The sequence below is a fragment of the Pteropus medius genome, unplaced genomic scaffold (genome assembly GCF_902729225.1).
Source record: "Pteropus medius unplaced genomic scaffold, Ma_sr-lr_union100, whole genome shotgun sequence".
NCBI classification, from domain to species: Eukaryota; Metazoa; Chordata; class Mammalia; order Chiroptera; family Pteropodidae; genus Pteropus; species Pteropus medius.
This window is the reverse complement of record NW_024342648.1, coordinates 1,061,525-1,081,313: the sequence shown is the minus strand read 5'-3', so window position 1 is coordinate 1,081,313 and position 19,789 is coordinate 1,061,525. Positions and strand designations below refer to the sequence as shown.

General features: G+C 42.0%; 1 protein-coding gene and 1 pseudogene across 1 annotated transcript; one reads left to right on the top strand and one right to left on the bottom strand.

Annotated features, from left to right (window-relative positions):
- The first annotated feature begins 2,957 nt into the window (after nt 1-2,957).
- On the top strand, nt 2,958-3,591 carry LOC120605874 (60S ribosomal protein L15-like; annotated as a pseudogene).
- A 6,509-nt stretch (nt 3,592-10,100) lies between these two features.
- LOC120605938 (olfactory receptor 10V1-like) lies at nt 10,101-11,063 on the bottom strand. The gene has a single exon (XM_039867037.1). It carries the CDS (start codon nt 11,061-11,063, stop codon nt 10,101-10,103), a length of 963 nt encoding a protein of 320 aa, XP_039722971.1.
- Between the last annotated feature and the right edge of the window lie 8,726 nt (nt 11,064-19,789).

Here is a 19,789-nt window from a genome sequence, read left to right as displayed (position 1 = left end):
GGATTTCTCAGCACACATTTTACAAGCGAAAAAGGAGTGGAATCAAATATTCAAACTATGAAATGAAAGGAACTACCAGCCAAGAATAACGTATCCAGCAAAGCTCTCCTTTAGATATGAAGGAGAAATAAAGACCTTTCCAGATATACAAAAATTGAGAGAATTCTCCAGTACGAGGCCTACATTACAGGAAGTACTGAAAGGATTCAGCTCACGTAAAACAAAATGACAAAAAATATATAGCTATGAGAAAGATGACTAGCAGACAGATAGAAGCAGACGAGTGCAAGTCTTACTAAGAACAGGACATTATAAGCTTAAATAATAATAAGAGATTTGCTATTGCAGGATAGTAATGAACATTCAGCACACACAGGGACAAATTGAAACAACAATAACAGAAAAGGGGAGGATTCAAAGATCCAAATTTGCAAAGGGGAATGGAAATAAGGCACATGCAGAAGAAAATGGACTAATATATATATAATGTGTGTGTGTGTGTATATATATAAAATGATCCTCTACATATTTGTAATGGTAACCACATGGCAGAGATTCAGAACTGAAGTATATAACATAAAACAAGAAGGACCAGAGGAGAAATCCATAAAATCCAACCAAAATAAATAAAACAGACACACAAGGACAAGGAAGCAATGGAAACACCGAGCTACCAGAAAGCAAAAGAGAAAATGGCTATAGGAAAACTTCATATTCCAATAATCACCCTAACTGTAAATAGACTGAACTCACCAATACAAAGGCACAGAGTTGCAGATCGGATCAAAACAAAACAAAACAAAACAAAAACAAAAAAACAACTATATGTTGCCTCCAGGAGACACATCTCAGTTTCAAAGACAAATATAGACTCACATAAAGTGAAATGATGGAAAATGATATTTCAAGCAAATGGCATTCAGAGAAAAGCGGGAGTAGCGGTACTAATATCATATGAAATAGACTTCAAAATCAAAAAGATAAAGAAAGATACTGAGGGACACATCATAATGATAAAGGGAATCATGCACCAGGAAGACATAGCACTTATTAATATCTATGCTCCCAATCGGGGAGCCCTGAAATATATAAAGCAATTACTAACAGAACTAAAGGGAGAAACAGATCAAAACACTACCATAGTAGGGGACCTAAATACCCCATTGTCGGATATGGACAGATCATCCAAACAGAAAATCAATAAGGAAATAACATCCTTAAATGACATATTAGACCAACTGGACATAATTGACCTTTACAGAGCCTTCCATCTCAAAACAGCTGCTTATATATTCCTCACTAGTGCACATGGAAAATTCTCAAGAATCGACCACATATTGGGACACAGAAATAGTCTCAACAGATATAAGAGGGTTGAAATTATACCATCCATATTCTCTGATCATAACGCTTTGAGCTGGAGTTCAAATGTAAAAAGAAAGTGGGAAGAACCACAAATACATGGAGATTAAACAACATGCTACTGAAGAATAAATGAGTCAGGGAAGAAATAAAAAGAGAGATCAAGAGACACGTAGAAATGAATGATAATGATAATACAACATATTAAAACTTTTGGGACATGGCAAAAGCGGTAATAAGAGGAAAGTTCATATAATAACAGGGCTATTTCCAAAAACAAGGATGAGTCCCAATAAACAACCTAACATTTCATCTTAAAAAAACTAGAAAAGGAAGAACAAATAAAGCCTAAAATCAGCAGAAGGAAAGAAATAATCAAAATTAGAGCAGAATTAAATGAAATTGAAAAAAAATACAAAAAATAAATGCAACAAAGAGCTAGTTCTTTGAGACATTTAATAAAATTGACAAACCCCTGGTTAGACTTGCTAAAAAAAAAAGAGAGAGAGAGAAAGAGAAAGTACACAAATAAACAAAATCGGGGCTGAAAGAGGAGAAATTACAACAGATACTGCAGAAATACAAAGGATCATACAAGAATACCATGAAAAAGTATATAACACTAAATTTAATAACCTATAAGAAGTGGACAAGTACTTAGGAAGATACGACCTTCCTAAATTGACTCAAAAATAACTGGAAAATCTAAATAGACCGATCAGCCATATAGAAATTGAAACAATCATCAAAAACTTATGAAAAAGTCAAAGTCCAGGACCAGATGGCTTCACTAGTGAATTCTACCAAACATTCAAAGAAGGTTTAATACCTATTCTCCTCAAACTCTTCCAAAAAATCGAAGAGGAGGCAATACTTCCCAACTCATTTTATGAGACCAGTATTACCCTGATACCAAAACCTGGTAAAGATAACACAAAAAAGAAAACTACAGACCAATATCTCTCATGAACTCAAATGCAAAATTTCTAAATAAGATACTAGAGAACTGAATACAGCAACATATTAAAAAGATTATACACCACAACCAAGTGGGCTTCATCCCAGAGGCACAGAGATGGTTCAACATATGCAAATTGATTAATGGATACACTATATAAACAAGTTAAAAAACAAGAATCATATGATCATATCAATAGATGCAGAAAAAGCCTTCAACAAGATACAGCACCGATTTACGATCAAAACACTTAACAAAATTGGTATAGAAGGAAAGTACCTTAACATGATAAAAGCCATCTTAACAGACCCTCAGCTAACATACTTAATGGTGAAAAACTAAAAACCTTCCCTCTAGGAGCAGGAACGAGAAAAGGCTGTCCACTATCGCCACTGTTATTCAATATAACATTGGAAGTCCTAGTGAGTGCAATCAGACAAGAGAAAGATATAAAAGGCAACCAAATAAGAAACGAAGAAGTCAAAGTGTCACTATTTGTGGATGACATGATTCTCTGTATAGAAAACCCTAAAGACTCCACAAGAACACTACTAGAAACAACAAACAAATACGGTAAAGTTTCTGGATACAAAATCAATGTTCAAAATTCCATAGAGCCTCTCTGTCTGGTCGCAGCCATCAGGTAAGCCCAGATGGATGCTTACAAGTACATCCAGGAGCTATGGAGGAAGAAGCAGTCCGATGTTAAGCACTTTCTTCTCAGGGTGCGCTGCTGGCTGTACTGCCAGCTCTCTGTACCTCTCAGGCCCCCCGCCCCATCCGCCCCAATAAAATGCGCAGGCTGGGATACAAGGCCAAGCAAGATAATGTCATATATCGGATTCGTGTGCGCCATAGTGGCCGTAAACGTCCAGTTCCTAAGGGTGCGACCTACAGCAAGACTGTCCATCATGGTGTTAACCAGCTAAAGTTTGCTCGAAGTCTTGTCTCCAGTCTATTGCCAAGGAGCAAGCTGGACACTACTGTGGGGCTTTGAGAGTCCTGAATTCTTACTCGGTTGGTGAAGATTCCACATTCAAATTCTTTGAAGTTATCCTCATTGATCCATTTCATAAAGCTATCGCATGGAATCCTGACACCCAGTGGATCATCAAACAGTCCACAAGCACAGGGAGATGCAAGGGCCAACATATGTAGGCCGCAAGAGCCTTGGCCTTGGAAAGGACCACAAGTTCCACCATACTATTGATGGTTCTCGCTGTGCAGCTTGGAGAAGGTGCAATACTCTTCGGCTACTTTGTTACCGCTAATATGTTTGTAAAATTCTTTCCTAATAAATAATTTAGGAGAGTCAAAAAATCCATAGCATTCCTATACCCTAATAATGAATTGTCAGAAAAAAAGTGGAAAAAATAATTCCTTTCACAATTGCAACAAAAAGAATAAAATACCTAGGAATAAATCTAATGAAACATGTGAAGGACCTATATGAAGAAAACTATTAGACCCTATTAAAAGAAAGTGAAGAAGAAACAAAGAAATGGAAAGATATTTTGTGTTCTTGGATTGGAAGAATCAACATAGTTAAAATGACCATATTATCTAAAGCATTATACAGATTTAAGGCATTCCTCATCAAAATCTCATCGGCATTTTTTAAAGAAATAGAACAAAAAATCATCACATTTGTATGGAAGCACAAAAGACCCCGAATCGCCAAAGCCATCCTGAGAAAAGCGAATGAGGCTGGAGGCCTCACTCTGCCCGACTTCAAATTACACTACAAAGCAACAGTAACCAAAAAAGCATGGTATTGGCAGAAAAACAGATACAGACCAGTGGAACAGAATCAAGAGTCCAGAAGTAAACCCATGCTTATATGGGCAAATAATTTTCGACAAAAGAGCCAAAAGCATACAATGGAGAAAGGGAAGTCTCTTCAATAAATTTTGCTGGGAAAACTGGAAAGCCACCTGCAAAAGAATGAAACTAGACTGTTGGCTATCATCACACGCCAAAATTAACTCAAAATGGATTAAGGACCTGAATATAAGACCTGAAACAATAAATCACATAGAAGAAAACATAGAAACTAAACTCTTGGACCTTGGACTTAAAGAAGATTTTATTAATTTGACATCAAAAGCAAGAGAAGTAAAAGCTAAAATAAATGAATAAGACTACATTAAACTAAAAAGCTTCTGTCCAGCAAAAGAAACCATCGACAAGGTAAAGAGACAACCATCTAAATGACAAAATATATTTGCAAGCGACACCTCCGAAAAGGGCCTAATATCCAAAATACACAAAGAACTCATACAACTCAATAACAACAACAACAAATGATCTAATCAAAAAATAAGCAGAGAACCTGAATACTTTTCCCTAGAAGACATGCAAATGGCCAACAAACATATGAAACGATGCTCAACAAACTTATGAAAAAATGCAAATCAGAACTATAATGAGGTACCATCTCACACCTGTTAGAATAGCTTTCATCAACAGGACAAGTCATAACAAGTGTTGAAGAGGATGCAGAGAAAAAGGAACCCTCATACACTGCTGGTGGGACTGCAGATTGGTACAGCCACTATGGAAAATAGTACGGAGGTTCCTCAAAAAACTAAGAATTGATCTACCATATGATCCAGCAATCCGAGCTGGATACCTACCCCACAGACTTGAAAACCCATGTCCATTAGCAGCATTATTCATGGTGGCCAGGACATGGAAGGAACCGAAGTGTCCTACAATAGATGATTGGCTAAAGAAGCTGTGGTACATATATACAATGGAATATTGTTCAGCCATAAGAGGTGAAATATTGTCATTTACAAAAACATGGATGGACCTCAAGATAATCATGCTAAGTGAAACAAGCCAGACAGAAAAAGTTGAAAATCGCATGATATCACTTATATGTGGGATATAAACCTAAAAGCAACAAATGAACAGCACAAACAAACAGAGACTCATGGACATGGACAATAGACTAGTGGTTACCAGAGGGTGGAGGGGAAGAGGGAGGGGGAAGTAGATGGTAAAAGGGGTCAAATGCATGGTGACAGAAAAAATCTAACTATGGGCAGTGAACACACAATCCAATATTTATATGTCTTACTGTTGAATTGTACACCTGAAACTTACTAGATTTTGTTAACCAATGTCACCATTTTAAAATTTTTTTGAAAAGAAAGAAATTGGTAAATACCAAGGGAAAATAAATAAATAAATACTAAACATGAATGTGCTCATTTCATCCTGAAATACACCAACGTTTGCATTGTGGTTATCTTTAGTAGTGAGATAATTGATATTTATTTTCTTTTCCCATATTTTTTTCTGCACATAAGAGCTACCATAGGAATGAACTGGCCATATTTTTTTTTCTATTTTTTCTATTTCAATCCAAGAATCTATTTTGAGCATGGATTATATTTGTAAGTAGAAAAAAATTAAGAAAGTTATTCAGTAATTGTTGTTCAGAAAAAAAACTTCTAATGAATTCCCAAGTGAACTACAGTGCTGAAGTTTTCATTACACTGTTCTATTCATTGGAGGCCAATCTTTCCTTTGAAAGTGCTTCTAATTGGCATCTTTCTTGCTGCAATTAAGAGGACATGATGAAGTCCCCAGAAGTCACCGAGCCTGGGGGCCCAGGCTAACAACTGCAGGGCCAGTGTGGCACAGCCCTGCCTGTTTTCATGACTTTGAGCTGCTTTCCAAAAGCAATCCTTTCTAACTTAGACACATAATGCTCATTCTACATGGAAATTCATTCCTCTAGAACGCAACTGATAGTTTGCTTCATCAGCATTTCATCAATATTATATGAGAAATGATTTTGTTCTTCTACCCTTTCCAAATACTCAAGTATACATGCGCATATGTGCATAAACACAAAAAAATATGTGTGCACGCAGCTAGATACTCAGGGGGTACTCAGCACATCCCAGCCTCTCCTTCCCATAGTGCCCACTCTAGCCCGTGTATCAGTTAAGGCCTTCACGTTTTTGAATCAAAGAAGATTTGTTTAGAATGTAATACATAGTTTTAAAAACACATTAGGCATAATATATAATGGCTAAGACTAAGAGGTGACAGAGCCTAATATCCAAATAAATTATAAATTCAAGAAAGATAATGGTTAAATCAACAAAGATCTTTTTTCCAGTTGTCAGATACTCACCATCTTTCTTGAATTCCTGAACTTTAAGTTAGTATAGCCACTTGAACTTGGATGTCCCATAGGCACCTAGAACCTAACTAGCCCCCAACTTGACCTCACGTTCTCCCCAGTCCCAAATGCTTCCTTCTATTTCATTTACTGTCTTGGTGAGAGATATTTCTGCAGCCTCCCACTCTTTCATCTCACCTCCCATCTAATCAATCCCCCTGAATCTGTTCTAGCCACCCTCCCTAGGCCACTTTAGGCAAGATTGCCATCATCTCTTACCTTACAGATTTGTAAACAATAATGTAAATGGAGCCACTTTAAAATGAAGCTGAGCTATCATGCCAGAGGAACTCAAAACTTTGGAATGTTAAAACAGGACAAAATAACGCTTGGACTGGGACTAGGGCAACCTTGAGTCCCAAATAACTATTTGCAAAGATACCATAAAAGCAGATATTATGACTACTGGACTAAAATTAAAACGTTGTTTAACATAAACATCACTATGTTATGTTATCTGCACCAACAGCAATGCCTTCCTTCTTTGGATGTAATTGTTCCCTTTCCCTTTCTCATAAATGTCCATTGCCTTTGTCTCTTACTCGGAATACTATTTGGGCTTCTGCCTAAATCAGTGAGTCCCAAATAGCTATTCTTATTTATCTCAAATAAATTTTTATTTGCCTCTCACTTTCAAAGGCCTTTTTATTTTAGGTTAACAGATTATTGGGCCCCTTCCCTCTGGGAATGCCCCACCCCCAGGCTGGGGAAAGTAGTGGGTTATCTTCACTTCACCTCTGAATCCCCTCACCCCGTACCCTCACAGAGTCCCTTGGCATAGGGCTGGGTCCATGCCTTGTCTTGCTCTGCCTGAGAGGAGATCTCCCTCCTCCTGAGGCACCCTTTCCTGCCAGAACCCTACCACACTGCCTGGGAGTAAGGAGAATCCCTGCCTTTGCCCCTCTCCCAAAGGCTGTATGTGCATGTGTATATATGTGTGTGTTTGTCCTGTCAAGAACATTCCCACTAGACTTGCCTTAAGTGGGAACTGAACCAAAGCAGAAATCAGGAAGGAATGGTGAACTAAATGGCATTTGAACTGTGCCTTAAAGGAAGAGTGACGGTTAAATAAATGGCAAAGATGGAAGAGGGCATTCTAAGCAAGGTTGCTGCTCAGGCCAAAAAAGATCTCAGTACTTTTTGCCTTTTAAAAGTCTTTATTATGGAAATTATACATCTGCACATAAGGAGAGTGAATAGTATTAAAAATACACACCTACCCTTCACCCAACTTCAACATTTGTCAACATTTCACTAGTTTGTTTTGAAAGGAGGGGAAGATTTCAGGGTGAGAGCATCAGGAGCTAATATTTCTTGAAGTGATAAAAGAAGGACCCACCTAAGCTTGTCCAAATAAAAAGGTACGTGGCCTTGAAGCATAAGGCATGTGTGTGGCTGGAAGGGGCTGTTGTCAGCAATAAGCTGCTACTGTTTTCGTCGCTGTCTCGCTCTCACTCCGTTCTCTCTCTCTCTGTAGCCTCATGGATTTAACTTAGCAGTCACCACACCTTCCCTTTGATCAACCTGGAGTTGCCATCTAAGTTTCCTGCAGGACCTCAAAATGGTGTCTCCCCTCACGACATACACTTCTCCAGGCTACAACATTTTCCAACTCTGAGAGCACAAAAGGACGTGCAGTCTGAGGTGGGAGAGGGCAACACGGAAGGACCCAGTACAACATCAAACTGTGGCTAATCCTTGCTGCCACTGATTTGGCACCCTGCACACCCGGCACTGGGTCAGGCACCACTGTCCACACAATCCTAACCACAGTCCCAGGAGATATGGAATGGTATTGCCCCATTTGATAGCAACATGAGCCTATCTTTGGGCAGACTAGACCATCACCAGGAATTTACTGGTCTGTAAACTCCTGGGCAGAGCTTCTAGTGGATTCTTCTCTGTCATCACCATCTTCTCTCAGTGACTTTATGGCCTTGGCACTGACCAAAGAGCAAGTAGAGCTGGGCACTAGGAAAAATGATCCACATGGCTCTTGTTCTCCAAGATCTGCCTCTCCCACTGAGGAGTGCCCCTCTGGTGGCTCTGAGGGCCTCTTTGCTATAGAAGATGGAGTTGTCATCTAGGTATGATGACGGAGGTAGGAGGGGCTGCGAATCGAAGAGGACAGGCAGGTTGGAAATAGCTGACACGGTGTTTTTCTATGTGTCAGTTAGGATGCTTTTTGGCCTTGATCTATAAAAAAATGTATTGTTGACTGAACATGAAGTCTAGAGGGATATGGTCATTGTGTTGGTTTAGTTGTACAATGAAGGGTTGTCAAGGACCCAGGCCCCGCTTCCTGACCTTTTTAACAGAATGTGGGTGTTCCTAGGTTTGGTGTTGAGACAAATCTCTTCTCCCTATTAATAACTCGTAACCATTGTGTTAAGAAAAAAAAAAAGATATTTTGGTGCTTAATCTCCCAGGTTAATCTATGAGCTTCTTGAGGACAGAGACTGCATCTTATGCTTTTCTGTATCTCCAGTGCTATGCCCAGTGCGTGGTATACACGAGGTGCTCATTCATTCATTCATCCATTCAAGAATTATTTCCTGCTGAGTGCTATGATGAAGGAAAGTGCAGGGGTCCATGGCACTCAGCCTAGCCTGTGGGGTGGAAGTGGGGTCAGTAAATACTTTCTTGAGATAATTACATTTGACATGAGTCCCTGAATCACAGAGGCCTTGGATCAGTAGAATATTGAAGGTCTTCTTTCTATTAGCAACTAGGATTTGAAGATATGCTAAAGTTCATGGTAGTTTCATTACCGCTAGGTGCTAGGGTGACAGAGATTAATAAGAATTCTTGCCTTCAAGGAGCCTCCAGGCCAGTCAGGGATATGGACAAATCATTTCAGTACTAGATGATGAATAAGCACATGGGGCCATCATGGAGAGGCACCTCCTCAAGCATGGCAAGTCAGGTTTCAGGAGAGGCAGCCTGCACAGGCTGCCAGGGGAAAGTGGCCCTTTAACCAATGGAAGGATGAGGAGGAGTCGCCTGGCCCAGAGGTGCAACATAGGGCAGATGAGAAATGCCTTAGTGAGGATGGTGAGCAGGTTGGAGATGGAGCAGGTTACAGGTTTCCGGTGCTGTTGCTGCTGCTTTGGTTTGCATTGCTGTGCTACAAATGATCGCTAGGTCATTTTCAGTGATGTAGGTTTCTGGGCTGGCTCTGCCTTTCCACCCATTCATATTACTTAGTTTGGACTTAAGAGCTCCTTGTATTTCTATCCCTGGTAATCTTTAGCCAGAGAAATGGCTGCCTTTATGTTTTCTTTGGGTCGTCTCATGACCTTCTTCCTGCCAGCATTCACGTCTCTGACAGTGTTCCAGATATTGAATGTAATTGTCCACGAAGGGACAGCAAAACTTCCCAGAAATTCTGCATTTTGGAAAGCCTTTGGATTTGTTCCAATCTCTCTGACCACAGAAAGGGGGATGGTAAGATTCTAATGCATGCAGAACCATGAAGCAGCCCTCAGAAGGAGAAATTGAGCCATAGGTGTGCAGTGAGATGACCAACTGTCACCTTGCGAAGGGCCAGGTTAGTCCTAGTGGACCCCACTTTGCCCTTCACCTTGCATTGAGCTGCTGCCTCATCTGGCTGTGGCTCTCCAGGAGTCTCTTGAGGGCACCCTTGACTTCCTTGTTCCTGAGACTATAGATCATGGGGTAGAGCATGGGAGTTACATTGGTATAGATTAAGGACACGATTTTGTCCTGTTCTGGAGTGTAGCATGACTTGGGGCGAATGTAGATGAATATTGCACAGCCATAGTGCAGAACAGAGACTAGTAGGTGCCCAGCACAGGTAGAGAAGGCTTTGCTCCTGCCCTCTGCTGAGTGGATTCTAAGAATGGCAGCAATAATGAATCCATAGGAGAGCAGTATCAACAAGAAAGGAATCAGCAGGATGAGCAGACAAACCAGGAAGACTGCAATCTCATTGGCTCGTGTGTCCGAGCAGGCCAGGAAGAGCACAGCTGGGATGTCACAGAAGAAATGATTGATCTCATGGGACCGACAAAAGGGCAGGAGGAATATTAGTGTGGTAAGGGTGAGTGAGAGTGCGAAGCCACTGACGCATGCCAGAGCCAGCAATTGCAGACAGAGGGCCCTGGTGATGATGAGTGTGTAGTGCAGGGGATTGCAGATGGCTATGAAACGGTCATAGGCCATCACAGCAAGGAGGAAACACTCCGCTCCTCCGAGGGCAATGAAAAGATGCATTTGCAAGGCACAGCCTAGGATGGGCATCCGCTGGCTGCTGGACAGGAAATTGGCCAGCATGTTGGGAACAATGACCAATATATAGCAAATTTCAATAGTGGACAGATTGCGAAGGAAGAAATACATGGGGGTCTGGAGGCAGGAGTCAATGAGGGTGATCAGCACAATGGTCGTGTGCCCTGCTAGTGTGACAAGGTGCATGATTAAAAAGAGTCCAAAAAAAAAGATTTGCAATTCAGCCAGATCCCCAAAACCCAATATAATAAACTCAGAACTTAAGGTGTGGTTTTCCTGCAGTGGGGTCATCCTATATTCTCCTCTGTAGAACTCTTAGGCTGGAAAAGTCAGTTTTCTAGCAATTTTCTAAGTTGTGGGAGACCTTGGAGCCCTTTCCACAGATGAGAGTTTACCCAGCTCTCCAGGACATCCAACCCTCTTTGCCAGGCTTGGCCCTGGTCTTCATTCTATGAGCTTCTTAAAATCTTCCCTCTGTTCACTGAAAATGAAGAACTGCTCACCGTGATGTCATTTTTGTTCACCTGTTGAGTTATAAAAATGAACCAAGATGAGCAAAGTCAATACATGGAGTTGGTTTTCATAGACTCTAATGACAGTCTTTCTGTCTACATTTTGAAGAGTTGTCTTGGGGGGGTGGCGGGGGTTGCTGGGCTTGATGTTACCAACTAAGTTTAAACAGAGACAGGACCTAAAGGGTCATTGACCTTATAGCAAATTCCTGTAGGATGTAAGGTCTGGCGCATTAATATTAAACACACTTTTAACTATGCATTGGTTATATTATTCCTCCTTTACCATCCTTTCAAACACCCAGGATTCTTGCAGCCAAAGGGCTGTGAACACAATGCCCAGAGAAGAAAAAGTATAATCAGCAGTAGTTGCTGCTTCTCTTGTTTCAACACTCCTCAGTTACAGGGAGGCCCTGGCTTATGTGTCACCTTCTTCTAGACACTGAGCTTGATGCTAGGCTTGAGGTAGTCCCTCCCTTAGGTATCTACAGCACTCCAGACTTTCCCAACCATATTATTTACCACTAAGTCCTGTAATTCTTTGATTATATTCTCTGTCTACTCCAACAGCCTGGGAGCTCCATGATGGCGAGAACAGTGTCTTATTCGACCTCTCAAATAGTGACTGGCACATATCAGAAACATCAATGAATGTTTGTCGAATAAATGCCTGTTGCTTATTTCTACATCCTCTACAGTTAGTACAGCATCAGGCATTAAGTAGGTGCCTAACATAAATGGCTGAGTGAAAGCAGGGCATTTTTGATGTACTTGGAATGGCTGAGCTCATGATTGTCCAGGGAGGGTATAGAGTGAGAAGAACAAAGGTCACAGGGTAGGCCAGGTCACAGAGTGGGAGCAAACAAGGCAGAGCTAGGAGAGAGTCACGGTGGGAATGAGAACTCTCAGGACAACAGGAGTTGAGTGCCTGGCAGGACAGTGGCAGCTTCCTGGACTTTGGAGATGTTTGCTTCTTTCTTCCTTTGGCAGGACCCAAATGACAAGTAGGAAGCTTTGTGTTTAGCCTTCAATTTCTCCCTGTGCATCCCTCCCACGCAGCAGAAGAGAGATTTCTAAAGACTCTAGAGAGCTAACAAATCTAGAATCAACAGGAGTTAAGGGTCCCATGGAAATGCGGTTGTCACCTAAAGGACAGGAGCTAACTTAGGGACATATCATTTCTCCTGGGGCCACTGACACTCAAAGTGAGTTCAGTGAAACCTAAAAAGCCATTCTGATGCTAGGTTTAAAAAATCATTGTGATTCAAGTTTTGCAGGCACTTGCATGCTACAGTGAGTATTACTTTGTTTTTTGTTGACCTAATGGGAACCTGGAGTCTTTGAGCTGGACAGGTCCCTGGAGGGCAACTTGCCTACTCCTTACTTGAGAGCAGATAGTCATGAAGTCTTCTTCCCCATCACCAGCCCTGGCCCAAAATCACACAGCTCAGCCTGGCTTTCTGCCTCTGCTACCTCCCGGCTCTCAGCCTCCCTGCAGCCTGTGAATCCCGTGATAACTGTTTATGAGTGAGAGCATGTTTTCCAGGTTCACATTTATCTTCCTTGGACTTGGACCCTTGGCTTTAGCTTTGCCACATCAAATCACTTCCACTTTTTTTCCTATGACAGAATGTGGGGATTGCTTTGCTTTACTTGGGCCCTAAACCTTGAGAGACACAAAAAATGAAAGTAAAAATCACACATGATCCAAATACTTAAAAAGTGAGAAGTGAAAGTCAATGTGAAATTTTTCATTCCTTCGATCCTCCCCTCTCCCAGAGAGAACCATTCTTAGCTGTGGGGTTCAGTTCCTTCCCTGCTTCGTCCTGTGCATATAAACACATGTATCTCACACACACACATGCATACACTCACACTTATATACATGCACACATATACACACACATACACTAAACCAAACATATTCACACAAATACCCACTCACACACATATAGGTGCACAGAATACATGCATGCATGCATATATGAACACATACATGCACACACACATAGATACACATCTTCACACACTCACATGTGTATAGACATAAACATTCACCACACTCACATTAAAAAGCTTAAAGAAGATCACAGTGTACAAACTTACTGTCCTTAGTGTTTTCGTCCGATAATACGGCTGAGAAAGGTTTTCAGTCAGTGAATATTAGTTTACTTCATTCTTTTTAACTGCTGCATTGTCCAGTATGGATGCATGATCATGTAATTAATCATAATTAAATAATAACAAATAAATAATAGCAAGTAAAATCTATAAGAAAAGTAAATAAAACAATCAAAATGAATGATAATTTAATCAAACCTTTATTACTTCTGCACCGAAGTAATTTTTATGTGTGTTTTATCACACTCTGTGGTGCAAAGTGCATCCTCACATGGAACACAGGGCAGCTGCCCCTCTGAGAATATGGCTAGCATGTCCCTCCTGCTCTTTTCTTATGTCCTTTGAACAGCCCTGGATAACAAACAGACTTAATGTTACCTGGGAGGGCAGATCAGTGCATGAAGTGAAAATCCGAGGAGAAGCCCTGTCAGAGAGTCTTCTGTTACTGTCTGCTATTGGTGAGAAACCCAAGAAAGAGGACCAGCCCACCTTTAGGAGAGCAGTGATGGGGTCGAGCAGCTTGGACCTGGTGGCGCAGCTTCCTAGAACCTAGAAGGTGGCTCTCCTGCGCGTGTGGACCACAGAGAGCAGCCTGATGGCCATTAGGAACACAGTGTCCTTAGAGGAGTTGCTACATTCTGTCACTCATGTTAAATAGCGGTGAAGGCAGGACTCCTGAAGTCCTAGAGGAGAGGTCAGGAAGGACGCCGTCCCTGTGGTCCACCCCACCGAGGGGACTGCCTTCCCCAGGTCACATAGCTCAAACCCAATTACTTACATTTTCTTTGTTAAAAAAATACAATATAGGTCTCGACAATGTTATTTAACTCAGGTCTGCTAAAACTGAAGCTCCCACTGGGCAATCACCAGCTTGTGATGAGCCTCGGGCTGATTTTAGAGGTAGAAAACGTAAAGGTTTGGCTGGATTCAATCAAGGGATCAAGCATTGCTAGGGTGGAGCATCAAGTGGGCAATGGAGATTGGTGGTCTTTTAAGCCCCCCAACCCCCAACCCTAAGATTCTATGATTCTTTGTAGTGACTACAAGGGGGCATAATCAGGGCTATCTGGGCCTGCATTTTTAATCTGCAAAATATGAGTCATCCAGATCGCTTCAATGAATGAAGTGGGGAATAAGAGTCATGGAACCTTGAGAATGGTACTACTCAGCTGACCTAAACTTCCATCTAATACTTTCGTCTCCCCAGTCCTGGTTTAGGTACAGTTCAATGTCCAACCTGTGCCATGGTCTGCATCTTGCTAAAGATGCAGGACTTAAGTTACTTCTGGAGTCCCCTGAAAATGTTTTACTTGCATTTGTAAAGTACCCCACATGTTGCAGCCACTCTGGTTGTCTACCACAGGTCTTTTTGTTGACTTCCATTGCCTACAAGGTTGCTCAGAAAAGCCTCCTTACCACCGCTGCCTTTTTTATAATTACCAGTGCCCAAGCCAAAGCCATTGCCATGTCTCAGAATCTTCCAGTCCTTGGAGGGCCAGCACAGTGTTGGGTTCTAGGCAGCAGCAGGAAAAAGGTCCTCTTTCCAGGGTTTTGCCATACCTTGAAAGAGGAAACAGGAGCCTCCCCCCTCAAACAACCTTGTTTCTTCTTAGAATCACACACAATCTCCTTGAATCAATCCAGTAGTTTCTACCTCTGATCCTGCCCCCAGAGAAGCTTCCAACAATTCAAGATGGGTGTGTGGCACTTTTCCAGCCCCTCCATCTTCCTTTTCCTCCTCTCTAGCCCCTCTCTCCTCTTGGCCACAATTTCTAATAGAAAAGTTCTTCTGATTTCTAATGGAGACAAAGGCCATGTAATAGGTTTTGGGGACACCTCCTTGATGTGATCTTGTCCTGCATGTGTGGAAAACAAAGTCAGTGAGCTTTCCTGACTCAAGCTGCCTCAGCAGAAACCAACGGGAGCCTAAGAGAGAAATCCGATCTGGAGGCAGAGGTCAAGACTGCAGCAACCCTTTGGCAAGGCCAGTGGACATAGACCAATGGCCCAGGGCTGAGAGTGCCTGCTCTTTTTCCAAGTAGAGCAAATATTCATTTTAGTATCAGGATTGCCAAGACATGGGGCCCAAAGGGAGGAATGGAAAGTAAGAGATTTTAAAGATAAATTTAACACTTTGAAAGAAGGCATCTCAAATGATACCTAAGCAACCAAGGCTGTTACTTTCGCAAATTTCTAGATGTTTTAAAACAGTGATAACTCAGCTACCGCATCGCTCAAAATTACCCAGATTTTCTGCATCTCACTCTGGTTAGACATCAGAAATTCGGATAGGATCTTGGCCAACATGGCATCAAGTTCTGGGAACATCTTTCTGCTGGGGCTACAGAGCCAGGGGTGGATGTCTGTGTGCATCTTATTAACTATTTGGACTCTTTAAAAAGGAAGATTGTGGGTGAGTTGGCACTGAGATAAACTAATTGCCAAGGCCATTTCCTATGGATGGTGGCCCAGACTACAGGACTCTGGATCCACTAACCTCCCGGAACCTCTGAGTCTGAGCAGACGGGAGATTGGAGAGAGTGATTTGGGACTTCAATTGCTTTCCAATTTAGTTCACAGACTAAAAGAGTTTTATTTGGGGCTTTTCTCTAATATCTTTAAACTTCAACTTGCAAGGAGAATTTTGAACTTTATTGCCTCCCCACGAAATTCACAGTGGGTTTATATTTGAGCGACCTTGTATGTTAGACTTTTATTATCAGTGTATCTTATGGTTGTCATTTGATCTTGCTGCAGAACCTCTGATGACATATGTTGGACGATGGTGGCTGGAAATAATTAGGAAGAGAGTAGAATAAGGAGGGAACTTTTGGCTGTGGGTACAACATAGACTTAATAGCTAAGCCCAGTGGGTTAAGACGTACAAAAATCTATGAAATATGAAGCATGTGAATTGGATAGTAGCTCTTTGCTCCTCTGGCTTCCTCAAAGGAGGTGATGCTACATGGAGATGTAGTGAAATGCACTATTGGTGGGCAGCATCCATAGGTCCACATTTCTTCAGCGAGTGGTTAATTTGTGAAAGGTTCTGAGTGTGAAACATTTTGTCTCTTTCTTCTTCCTTTCTCCATCCAGCTGGATGGTAGGTGTCAGTATTGAAGCCTGTTCTGCAGACCTTCCTCCAATAAATTGTTCAAGTCTAGACTCTGTGGATGGGAGTTAGGGAATTAGCAAGCCCATTCGGTTCTGTAACAAGCTGTGTCCACCCACCAGTTTTACCAGTGTAAAGCCGTTTTGTTTTCTCTTCTGCTGGGGTTTTTGTAGTATTTCCTAATTGGCTCAGAAATGGCAGGGAAGAGGTATGCTGTTTATAGGTCCTTCCCTTCAAATTCTCAACCTAAGTGCTAATATTTGTATTTAAATTTCTTAGAAATTGTGCTGCCAAGTATTCAAGAATGCAGTCTGAGTGAGCACCACATCCCCTCCTTCTTCACCATATTAGCCGTGGCCCCCACACCTGCCTGGAGACCATAAGGAAGCCACACCCTCTGCCCCCTCGTCTGGACCCTAAGACTCTTCTCCATTGAACTGCGTGCAAGTGTTCGATCAGGTTGATTGCTTTTTCCTCAACAGTCTCTTCGTATTTTGAAAAGTTTAGCTACAGATTGATTGGTTCTCTTTATTTTCTCGCCTTGTATTTGTCACCTAGTTGTGTGTGTGTGTGCGTGTATGTTTCCCTGGGGGAGGGTACAGAAGGTTCAAAAATGATGTTACCGCCACTGCGACCACTTTCCCAGAATCTAGAAACTGTGTTCATCCTGTATTGGAATAATTAGTAAAGATGTTTTAACTTGGATACAACAAAACACAAAAACAATTAGAAGTTCTGAGAAAAATAGTGATGTGAGAACATGGATCTAAATACTCTCTCCAGAATTCTCTTGAAACAACAAATGAAATACAAATTTTAGAGGGGAATAGGTTCAGCAGCAAACAGCAGCAGCGTCTTTCCAGAAAATTCTAGGAGCTGCTGCCAGCTGTTGTTTAAAGTAGTGCTTTTCAACTCTTTTTGGTAAAAGACCTTTCTTTTTATCTTTCTCTTTAAAAATTATTTTTAATCTATAATAGATTGATACTTTTGTAAAATATAATAAAATTAGTAGTAAAATTAACAACAAAAAAAGACATACCAAATACAAGTTCACATTTTTATTAGATCCAACAGACATAAAGTGTCTGCATATATCCATGATTTCTGTACTTATCACAGGCTCAAAACAGTTTACGGAGCATCATTAATTTTCAAACTGTATTCGCTTCCTAGACTGCTGTAAGTTCCAAGTGTACATGAATTTTGGAGGGGATATTATTCAACCCCCTGCACAAACCATCATTGTTTTGTAAACCTCATTTCAGCAGCTCTCATGTAGAGGGTACAAGACTACTCTAAAGGCAGAGTCGGCCTGCAGTTTCCTGCATAAGAAAACAGCTCCCTGGGGAATCGCGCTTGCTAATTTAGAAGGGCCAGTGCTGGAGGTGAGGTTAGGCTATGTGGCAGCTAGAAGAAGGAGGCACTTTTGGCCCCATCAACACCTCTGGAAGCCCAGCCTTCTAAGGAGAAGTCCATCAGAGTCTTTATTCCCACCTGATACTGGTTGCATTTGACAATGCTAGGGAAAGGGCTGAGCACTGCCATGGAGTGGCTTCCTAAGGGGAAATGTGCCCAACCTACCTACCAGCTGCCACAGTAAGATAGTAAAAGAACCTCTGTGCTGCAATTGTTGGGCTCCAGCCTCACCTCCCTCACTGTGGAGGAGAGACTATTCCATAACGAGATTCGTTCCCACAAAATCCTTTGGAGATGGTCTGATCGTATTCCATGGTCATTCTGATATAAGCCAGCAACCCTTCCCTGCCTCCCACTACACGCTGGTTCCTGGAACAGGCGGTCGTCCCAACCTGGTCAAGAATGTAATTTCCTGTACCTGGTGGCATACATATACTAGTATCTGTGACTATCCTCCCTTTACCCTACATAATTCTTTGCTGCCTATCAAGTGGTACAGGGATCCATTTTGTCTTGCAGCTGCCCAAAACGTGCCTCGTGTGTAAGTTTCCCTTAATAAACTCAGTTACCAGAGTGCAGTGGAAGCCTCTTTCCTCAGTCTTTCCCTGCCCTCTGTGGGTGGAGGCTGATCTTCAGTCCCAGGACCTTTCCTTGGGTCTGTGTGTCCTAACGATTGGCGAGACAGCCAGGAGACCAAAGAAGTGGGTCTTAGGAAAGAAGCATCTGTGGAGAAAATCCTGAGTCGGTCATCTAATTCCATGTGAGAAGGGGTAGGCTTTATGTTAGGTGCACGTGGACCACTGTGCACATGCAGGGACGCCTCCAAAATATGGGCTTCTCTCATTCACTCGTTTGAAGAACTACACATTGCCTACTGCGGCAAGGAAGGGAAACACATGGCCGCAGCTGTGGGGTGGCCCTTCTTCCGGGCAGTTCCGTTTCCTCTCTTCGCCTCTTACCCTTATGGATGTGCTTCACTCTTGCTTATCTCTGAAGACAAGTTTCTTCTGCATCTCCTACCTGAATGGTAGCAACCATAACTACCAACAGCTCCCCAAATTTACAGGTGACAGTTCAGGTGTGGTATAACTTCAAAACCCTCCTGCTATAGAACAATCTTAAGATTCTCTGTCTGTCTCGAATCTCCAGTAAGAAGCCAGAAAAGCCGGCCCAAGAGAATGGTAGGAGATGTTGAGAATGTGGATGTCAGCCATATCATGTGAAACATAAGCTCATGTGCAAGACATTGATGTCAAGACGCAGCAGTCAGTGAAGACCTTGCTCCGTCTGACTCCTCGTTTCCCTTCTATGGTGTCATCTAGTAGTGAGAGCTGCCTCGTTACCACCACGCCAGGTCACATTCCAGGCCACCATGAGAAGTGAGAAGGGAGGGTCTTGGCATGGAAAAGCACCCAGGAGTAAGAAACCGACATATTCAAGATTGACCAGTAAACATATATCTTTCTTCCACTTACTCTTTCCATGTTTCCTCTCTAGACCACGAAATCTTAATTCTGGAATGAGTATTTATTGAGCATTCCTCTGTCTCCACCTAGTGGCTACCCTGGGAATCTGCAATCAGGGGCAACATTCAATCATTGAATGAGTAGAAAGCAAATGGTGCCAATCTGGCCTTGAGATTGAAGGACTGTGTCTTCCAGACCCAAGCGTCTATCTGCAGGAAAGGATTTCCAAAAAGGGTAGACGCTGAGCATGAGTTTGCAAGAGCTACTAAAGCATCTTCAGGTCCTCTGCAGCTCAGGCTCTTCCAGACTTGACTTCTCTCAGTAGTACACAGTGGGAGGCCAACACAAAGCCCACCAACTGAGACACTGAAATAGCTGCCCAGATGCCAG

What these genes read in the sequence shown, in the direction of transcription:
- LOC120605938 (XM_039867037.1), bottom strand. Translation starts at nt 11,063, where the DNA reads ATGACCCCACTGCAGGAAAACCACACCTTAAGTTCTGAGTTTATTATA.